This window comes from Dipodomys merriami, unplaced genomic scaffold (assembly GCF_024711535.1).
Source record: "Dipodomys merriami isolate MVZ:Mamm:240054 unplaced genomic scaffold, mDipMer1.0.p SCAF_12, whole genome shotgun sequence".
Lineage (NCBI taxonomy): Eukaryota > Metazoa > Chordata > Mammalia > Rodentia > Heteromyidae > Dipodomys > Dipodomys merriami.
Genome location: NW_027202493.1, coordinates 28,531,069 through 28,540,297, shown reverse-complemented (window position 1 = coordinate 28,540,297; position 9,229 = coordinate 28,531,069). Strand labels below are relative to the sequence as shown.

At 40.2% G+C, this 9,229-nt stretch overlaps 1 protein-coding gene across 1 annotated transcript; it reads left to right on the top strand.

The window, feature by feature from the left end:
• Window positions 1-875: 875 nt before the first annotated feature.
• Window positions 876-9,025, top strand: Spcs3 (signal peptidase complex subunit 3). The gene is made up of 5 exons (XM_070016449.1): window positions 876-1,192; window positions 2,646-2,721; window positions 5,046-5,120; window positions 8,124-8,239; window positions 8,817-9,025. Exons 1-5 carry the CDS (start codon window positions 1,050-1,052, stop codon window positions 8,947-8,949), a joined length of 543 nt encoding a protein of 180 aa, XP_069872550.1. The 5' UTR covers window positions 876-1,049; the 3' UTR covers window positions 8,950-9,025.
• The last annotated feature ends 204 nt before the right edge of the window (window positions 9,026-9,229 follow it).

Genomic DNA, 9,229 nt, shown 5'->3' with positions numbered 1-9,229 from the left:
TTGGTAGAAGGTATAATCAAAGTCAGAAAGTGGCAGTCTGATCCTTAATGGGAATGTGATAAACGGATTGGCCATGTGCTACACTGATCCCATTATGTATTGGTTGCTTGTTAACTTCTTATACATTTTGAGCTGGAAAGCCTTTCCTCCGTGAGGATGATGATCGCCTTTGAAATTCCTTGAAAATGCCTTGTAAATCCCCATGTAAAGTGCAAATATTCACAATGTATCCAACCTTGAACAGCTTTAGCTGTCTGCAGAAAGCAAAGCCTTAAAGGAATCGGAGGGATGCTGGTGGGACGTGAGGGCGCGGAAGGCTGGTCCAAGTGACCACTTCACAGGGGCCGGAGCGTCCTCACTTCCCTCTCCTCCCCAGATGCCCCAGAGTTTAGGTCCTAATTTGCAGCTTTGGTTAAGCCTAGGGAGGACTGGGCATTTTGTTTTAAAGTACTGCCTTTAACATCACACAGGCACCCTCGGGGAGGACTCCAAACTACTTGGCCTCGCTGCAATTTTTAACTCAAAAAATGAAATGGTCCAGGAGCATCGACGAAGCACAAGTCCCAAACCATCTGCGTTTAGAACCCAAAAAGGAAGGGGGGACAACAGCCCACCCCATTCCTGAACTCCACCACCGGAGAGAGCGGGAGCGAGCAGCCGAGGAGGGGGCGGGTCCATCGTGAGGCCACGCCCCCTCCTCCATCGCGAAGCCACGCCCCTCCTCCTCGCCTGTCGCTGATTGGCGGCGACGTCAGGATGAGGACGGAAGGGCGGGCTCACGGCTAAGGCGCTCCTTCGGCGCCGTGGGTGTGTCCTAGCTGGGAGCGCGCGCGCGTACGTGGGTGCGCGCGCGCGTCTGAGAACCGGAAAGGAGGCGGGGCCGCGGCGGTAGCGGCGGCGCGCGCGGTCCCCGGAACGTGCGCACCGCAGACGGCGCGGATCTCAGGAAGCCGGGTCCGCCGCGGGAACGGGGAGAACCCGGGTTCCTGTGTGAAAGACGGCGACGGCGGCGGCGGCGGGGGGTGGGCAGCTCGTGAGAGACGGTCGCGATGAACACGGTGCTGTCGCGGGCGAACTCGCTGTTCGCCTTCTCGCTGAGCGTGATGGCGGCGCTCACCTTCGGCTGCTTCATCACCACCGCCTTCAAAGACCGGAGCGTCCCGGTGCGGCTGCACGTCTCCCGGATCATGCTGTGAGTGCGGCCGTCGGGCGGGCGGGCGGGCGGGGACGGCGTCCGCACCCCCCACCCCGGGGCCGTCCTCCGCCCCCCCCTCCGGCCCGGCGCCCCGGGCGCGGCCCCCGCCTGCACCCCGGCCCCCGGCCCCGGCCCCCCGCCTGCACCCCGGCCCCCGGCCCGACGCCCCGGCCCCGGCCCCCCGCCTCCACCCAGGCCCCCGGCGCCGTCGTCCATTCCCGGGCTCACTCTCAGAGGTGCATCTCGAGCGGCCCGCGGGTCGGAGGCTCCGCCGGCTTCCTGTCCCTCCCTTCTCCCTCCGCCGTCCCCGGCCAATGAGGGAGCAACACCGCAGCAAACCCGCGGCGCCGCCGCCTCCCGCCCGGCGCCTCCCGCCCGCGCGCCCCGGGACCCCGAGGGGTCCGCGCCAGGCCCGCGGGCCGTGATGGCGGGGGGGGAGGCTGGGGAGGGGAGGGAAGGGTCGGCCACCGAGGGGTGGGATGAGGGGCGCGGGCAGGAGGCCTCGCGGCGGGGCGGGAGCCCCCTCCGCCTCCCCCCCGAGCAACTTCGCTTTTGTGTCATTTGTAACCGGAGTTTGCCCTGCTTGACATTCCCCGGGCTCCCAACCTTGGGCCACTCGCGGCCGACTGGGAAGTTAGGCTGGAGACCCTGCCGGGAAGCCAAGTCGGGGACGATCGCACCCATCCTTCCCTGAGACCTCGGGTGGAATAAACACGCACACAGACACACAGATTGCACACACACGCACACGCACACACACACAATTGCAGGGTGACAGTGTTGATATCAGCGACCTGCTTGATGTCCCTTTGGCCCTCACTTGACATGAATTGGTTGATAACTGTTTTCCTGATTCGGTTAGGCCTGGGGTAGTGCCAGTCTGTACTACCCCCCCCCCCCCATCAGCTTCTTCAGGGAGGGCTTCGAAGAGATTGAGCTGTTTTAAACACTGAGCAAACTTGTCTCGAGCAAGTTTCTTACTTTCCTGCACCTCAATTTCCTTTTGTTTAAGGTGAAAGTAATAATTAACTGGTAGGCTCTGTCTGAGAATTGAGATAAATGTGAAAAATACATAGTAGATCTGACATACAGTAAGCACTCTCAAGTAGCAGCTGTTCTTGTTTTACTTTCTCCACACCACCTGTAGTCATACGTATTTTTATTCTACCCCTTGTGTCTGCTTTACATCAAGTAGTTAGCTTTTTTATTTTTGGCAGTTTTTTTAAAAATCTCCCTGGGTTTCCTTAACAGTCTCAATGTATATGAAAATAATAGCAAAGACCTTTTGTATTGAATTAGAATGCTAACCTTATTTCCACAGTGCAGGTTTCTCTGACTGTAATTTGTGCCTTCTTAGAACTGCTGTTTTACTTGTGCACAGCTTTACATTGCTATGTGAATGTTCTTGTTATATATGAAGGGTAGTAAAAATTGTGTCCTTTACTTCTAGAAAAAATGTAGAAGACTTCACTGGACCTAGAGAAAGAAGTGATCTGGGATTCATTACGTTTGATATCGCTGCTGATATCCTTCAAGAAACTTTTTGTTTTATGGATAGTTTTATAATAGATTACATTATATTATTCAACAATTTGGAAGACTGTAGATATGACTCTACTGTCTAGTCATTTAAACATTGGTACTTCCTCATTTACATTTTCAGCAAACTATGATTTATAAATTATTTGAACCAATTGTAAATTCTTCCTGGGAACTTTACATTGATCAAAATTCTCACAAGAAAGTTTGGAATTTGGGGAAGAGAATATGAAATTAGATGACCTGGACTACATAAGGAAAAATATTACCCAAGCTCATCCTGATTAAGAATAGTTCATGTATAGTCCCAAAGAACACACCTCGTAAGATGGCAGAGAGAAATATATTTAAAAAGGGAATTACATAAAGGTTGGCTATTATTAGAATCCTTATTGTTAAACTATATTAGGATTTTCTGCTTTTTTTCCCCTCTTCCCCCTTTTTGGTAATGAGGTTTGCCTCAAGCCTTTTTGCTTTATTTTTCAGATCAGGTCTTCTGCTTTTGCCTGGGTAGGCCTCTGACCAAGATCCTTCTACTGCTTAGCAGAGATTACAGGACTTCACCATCTCCCCAAGCTTCTTGTTTTGAAAGAGGATCTCCTTTACTTTTGCTGCCTAAACAGGTCTTAAACTTCTACCTTCCTATTTATGCTTCCTGAGTGATGGGATATCAGGTGTTTTATCACCACAGCCTTCACTTGCCTTACTAAGACCCTACGATTAAAAATGATTTTGGAGAGTGAACATTGTGCACTTGGGGAAGCAACCATCTGATAGTTAAAGCAGATCAGAGGGCTGGATAGCTTGTCTTTTGTTTGTCTGTTTCCCTGGGACTACTTTTAATTTTTCAGAAATGAATTCTTGGGACTTAGAAGTAAATGGGGTGTTAATTCTAATGGAGTCTTTTAAGAAATAAAGATGTCCTCAGAAATGTAGGTTGAACTTGGTGCAGGTTGTTGAAAAAAATCTACTTAAATGAGAAGTACTTGAGATCTAGTCTGATGAAAATTGTGTATGTTTTGAGAATTCCATTGAAATTTCCTGATATTCCAACTATCTTATTTGTACATTACTAATTTCTTCACCTATAGTTAATTCAGAATTTCTTAATGACATAGTTGTTAATATTTGAAATTTTATCTGTTCTTGTAAAGTACGTATTAGATTTCTTAGTTCTAAACAAGTGATTTTTAATAAGTACACATAATTATAAGTGAATTTATGAGTTTCTTGCTTCCCTATGTAAACATACATACTAAATGTCCACAATTTAAATATGTGTCTATTTAAATCCAAATACCCAGTTGGATCAGTTGTTAATAATGGCACCAGTCTCGTGGCCAATTGTGTGAGTGAGCCTCTACCCCAAACTGAATGTAGCCAAATAATGTTCAGTTGTCTCTTCCCAAAGCAATTTATATAGTGAGATGTTTTGATCTGGATTGGCATAAAACCAAAAGCAACTTACACAATTTATTATTTTTTTTATTTACTTGAGACTAGTGAAATGTTTACTTTATTGTTATTAAGTGGTAGTGATATGAGTTTAACCTTAGAGCTGCAGTGAATCAGTGGTTTGAACTAATATGTCCTTCATTCTTTTGGACTAAGTGAGTTATTACAGAAAAATAAATTTTGGATTAGTGGTGCTTGCATTTACTGAGGAGAATGCAGACCATTTTTTGTTTGGTTTTGTAATGGGCTGTATTTATCAAGTATATCTTATAAAGATGCTTATTTTAAATCTTTTTAACAGTGTCTCCGTATGGTTCTGGAACAATTTGTTTTTTGTATTAGTACTGATATGGATGATTATTGTAAATACTACTAAGATCTGTTTAAATTTTTTTTAATTAAGTTTTTTTATTGTGAAAATACTGTACAGAGGGATTATAGTTACATGAGTAAGGTAATGAGTACATTTCTTATCCAGCATTGTTGCCTCCTTCTTTGTTTTTCCCCTACCATCCCTTCCCTCCCACCTCCTCAGCTACATTTACCCCCCACCCCCCTAAATTGTAAATTTTGTTTTTCAGGTGCCTGTGGCTCATGTCTATAATCCTAGTAGCTGCTCAGGAGGCTGAGATCTGAGGATCATGGTTCAAAGCCAGCCCAGGCAGGAAAAGTCCATGAGACTCTTATCTATAATTAACCACCAGAAAACGCAAAGTGGTGCTGTGGCTCAAGTGGTAGAGTGCTAGCCTTGAGCTGAAGAGCTCAGGAACAGCACCCAGGCCCAGAGTTCAAACCCCACATCGTCAAAAAAAAATGTGCTGCCCTGTAATTTGTATATTCCTTAATTTGTTCACATCTAGAGAATATATTTGATTGGAATGTTAAGCAGTTATTTCTTTATTTATCAGCAGAATATTCAACAAAAAATAATGTAAGTATATGTAAGTATATTGTCATAATTACACACCTTTACTCTTTATGAAAGAATATAATTTTTTTCACTGCCTGTCATAGCTTAGTAAAAAATAGCAAGTATATATGGAGATAAGTCTATTAAAGCTTTTTCCTTTGGTAAATTTCATTGGTAAATATGTCTTATCTCTAGCATTGTATGCAGAAAGATGTTCATGGAAAGTTACAGGTGATATATAAAGAAAACAATTCAAGAGTGTCTATTGATATATTTCTAAATTTAAAGTAAAAGGCAGAGAATTTAAGCTTTGCTAATACTTTCTCTGTGTACTGGCATTAGTACTTAAGTTAGTCTCTGTCAGAAACTCATCTTCTAATAACATGCAGATATTCTGGTAGAAGGGAAGGAGGAATTCTGTAGGTCAAATGTTAAACATGTTATCTGACATTTAATTGGTCAAATATACTGAGATTTTGTATAAATACAGCATTACATAAGTGAATTATATTGTGCACTTTTCCATAGTGTTATAAAATGGGGAAAAATCGTTATTAAAGATTTCCTGTAAAGAAAACCCAGAATTAAGATACTGTTTTAAGTACTCATAAATTGCTCTTTTGTTTTGATGTTAAGTCTGATTATAGGACTGAAACACAAAAAGATTAAGAAGTGTAATGAAAAAGTATAGTATTGGTTAAAAAAACTTACGATATTAACATAATACTACATGTGTCATATGCATAATAAAGATGCATATTTTTACAAGTTTGTGCTCAAAGTAACTCATGATCAAAAAGTTGGGCTCTACATCCAGTGGTAAGATGAGAAATGATGTTTTTGAACACTGAGTTGTGTATGAATGAGGGAGTGACACTGTTGCTTAGCGATGTGTTGTTTGATGTAAAATATTCTTTTCCACAGTTAAAATTAGCTCTTTGGCAGCATAATTGAATCAACAAAATTTGACATCTGTAACAAACTCTTATTATCAAGATGCATAATCAAAACCTCTTAAGATTATTAAAATATTTTGAATCCATCTTAGTACCGATATTTATGTTTTTCTGTTTAAAAAAATCAGTAATGTTTAAGTTTTTGTAGTCTTTTAAGTCTTATCTAATATTTTTGAGAACTATTCTCCTTTGTTTTAAAACTATATTAGACTCATCAGTCTTGAGTACGTGAACTAGTCTTTATAAATCATTGGGGGTGTTTTTTTGTTTCGTTTTTTGATTTTTTTCTTGTCTGTCATGAGACCTGAACTCTGGGCCTGGGCGCTGTCCCTCAGCTCTTCAGCTCAAGGCTAGTGCTCTACCACTTGAGCCACAGTGCCATTTCTGGATTTTTCAGCTTATTTAGTCCTGGGGAATCGAACCTAAGGCCTCATGCATGCAAGGCAAGCACTCTACCACTGAGCCACCTTCCCAGCACCAAATCATTATTTTTAAGTTTAATAGTGAAAAGCCATTGAACTGTTGAATTAAAACATTCAAATGATTAGTTTATGATTGAAAGTATAGTCTTACAGAACATTTGTTGCAGATAGGGTATATCTTAGAATATTTTAATAGAATATTGTTAAATTGTTTTAATTTATATTTTACTGTTGTTACTGAAGACATTATGTAACAGACAGAAAATATGACAGTGAAACATATGGAGTTAAAATGTTGTTTATATGATCCTTTTAGTTGAATAATTTTGTATTTTTCATCAGTTGGAGGTAATCTGGTGGGTTTCCTTTTTGTTTTTGTTTTTTTGGTAATCTCATTTTTAAGGGATAGCACATTATTTAATTTATCAATTAACTGGAATTTCTATCACTTTAATTTATTACATGTTTATTTTGAACATAGATTCTATACCAGGGTTTTTGTTGTTGTTGTTGTTGTTGGTTTTTTTGTTGTTTGTTTGTTTGTTTTTGGTCTTTTTAATTGTTGTTTTTTGGTTGTGAAGCTTGAACTCAGGCCCTGGGTACTGTCCCTTAGCTTTTCTGTTCAGGGATAGGGCTATGCCACCTTGAGCTCTACTTCTGATTTTCCACAGTTAAAATTAGTTAGAGATGGGAGTTTCAAGAACTATTCTTACCTGGTCTGGCATCAAACCAAGATCTTTCACATCTCAGTCTCCTGAGTAGCTAGGATTACAGGTGTGAGCCCCCAGTGCCCAGCTATATGCCATGTATTTTCTTAGGCACTGGGAATGCTGGGATAAATAAGTTTAGACCTCTGTCCTTCAGATTTAGCACAGTATTATATTAAAAAAGCTATTCTTGAAGATGAAATTAACAAATACATAAACATTTTTCAACAAATTATTGAAATAAATGTTACCCGTATGAAAGAATACCTAAGTTTTGTTTGTAGTGCTGTTTTACCTCAGAATAACTTGTAAAACAATACTAATTTGGAATTTGACAGATTGTTGCTTTGGTAAATGATAGATTTAAAAAGTCATATAATGTTACCGTGTATTCAAATTTGTATTCTTCGGTCTTTATGTTTGTGTTTAAAGTTAGAGACTTTAAAGTAAACTGTTAGATATAACTCTTCATGTTTCTTCTTAGTAAATTTTCTTATCACCCCGAGCAATCAGCCTTACAAGCCAGTATGTGATTGCTTAAGAGAAAATTTCTTGAGATTTAGTATCATTCACAAATGAGTTTTCATTTTAAGTCCCCAATTTTTTATTTGCAACTTGTTTGTGATATTTTGAAATATAGTGGCTTTAAATAATTGTCTACCTCTAAAAATTTGCAGTGACATGATAATGCATTTTTTAATATAAAGGGAAAAATGTGTTAAACCTTTATTTCTTAGTGATTTCCTTAGTGAGTGATTTAAAATTTAAAAGATGCCCCATCTTTCTTATATGTATCTGTAATTGTCATTTTGTATGTTTCAGGATTTTAGCAAATCCATCAAAGTTGCATCTATTGAGGTGTCAACTATTTTCTTACTAAGAGTGGAACTGATAAGATGCTACTTCTGAATTAACTAATTCTTTAATGTTTTAATATAGGCTCTGAACCAAGTTGTCCTTTGGGACAAGATTGTTTTGAGAGGCGATAATCCGAAGCTGCTGTTGAAAGATATGAAAACAAAATATTTTTTCTTTGATGATGGAAATGGTCTCAAGTGAGCAGCTCTTTTAACATTTTTATAGTCAATAAGATGTAGAAGGAGATGAAGGTTTAGAGTATTAAAGAGACCCAGGAATGTCGCTCAGTAGTACAGAGCTTGAATAGAATGTGCAAAAATGCAGGTTTATTCCCCAGCATGACAGAAAAAGAGGGTGGGCGGAAAGAGATCAAAGCAAAAAAGAACATTGGGTATGAGAAGAAATACATTGGGATCTAAGATATGTAACCAGTTCTCTTACAGTATGTGAAATGTAATGATCAGATTAACAAAGCGCACCATCTCTATTTAAGGGCTTGCTTGTATACAGTAAGACTAAGATAGTTACACTGTGGTCTGCTTTCCAAACGGGTCAGAGAAACTTCATTGAGAAAGCAGCAAGCACAATAGGTATAGGAGTTGATGCGGAAGTTTCTGGTGTGCTAGTGTATTCTAATATGGTAGGAAAAGGTAATTCTGATTTCAGATTAGACACCCTCTTAAGAATAAATAAAGTGTAAATAAATGTAAATAAAGTGATTAATACCTTAGTACTTGATTAATGACAGATTTTTCTGATTTTTTTTTTTAATAGGGGAAACAGGAATGTCACTTTGACCCTATCTTGGAACGTTGTACCAAATGCTGGAATTCTACCTCTTGTGACAGGATCAGGACATGTATCTGTCCCATTTCCAGATACCTATGAAATAACGAAGAGTTATTAAATTATTCTGAATTTGAAGCAACATATTTTTATACTTAATGAATTATATCTCATTTGTCTTTTCCTTTGCATCTTCATTTGTTTTTGGTTGTTACTTTTTTAAAACTTGTTTTGAGGGGGATTATAAAAAAGAACCATCAAAAAGGCATACAAGAAGGAAAAGGTTAATGGGCTACAGAAACAAGTTTCACAAAACCACACAAAACAAAGCCACCAGGTGGAATATTGCAGGAGTAGGGCAACTATGTATAAGAATTTGTAAAAATATATCTATTTCAAAT

What these genes read in the sequence shown, in the direction of transcription:
- Spcs3 (XM_070016449.1), top strand. Translation starts at nt 1,050, where the DNA reads ATGAACACGGTGCTGTCGCGGGCGAACTCGCTGTTCGCCTTCTCGCTG. An exon ending in AATATTCAACAAAAAATAAT is followed by an intron (nt 5,121 to 8,123) that starts GTAAGTATATGT and finishes GTTTTAATATAG; the next exon opens with GCTCTGAACCAAGTTGTCCT. An exon ending in GATGATGGAAATGGTCTCAA is followed by an intron (nt 8,240 to 8,816) that starts GTGAGCAGCTCT and finishes TTTTTTTAATAG; the next exon opens with GGGAAACAGGAATGTCACTT.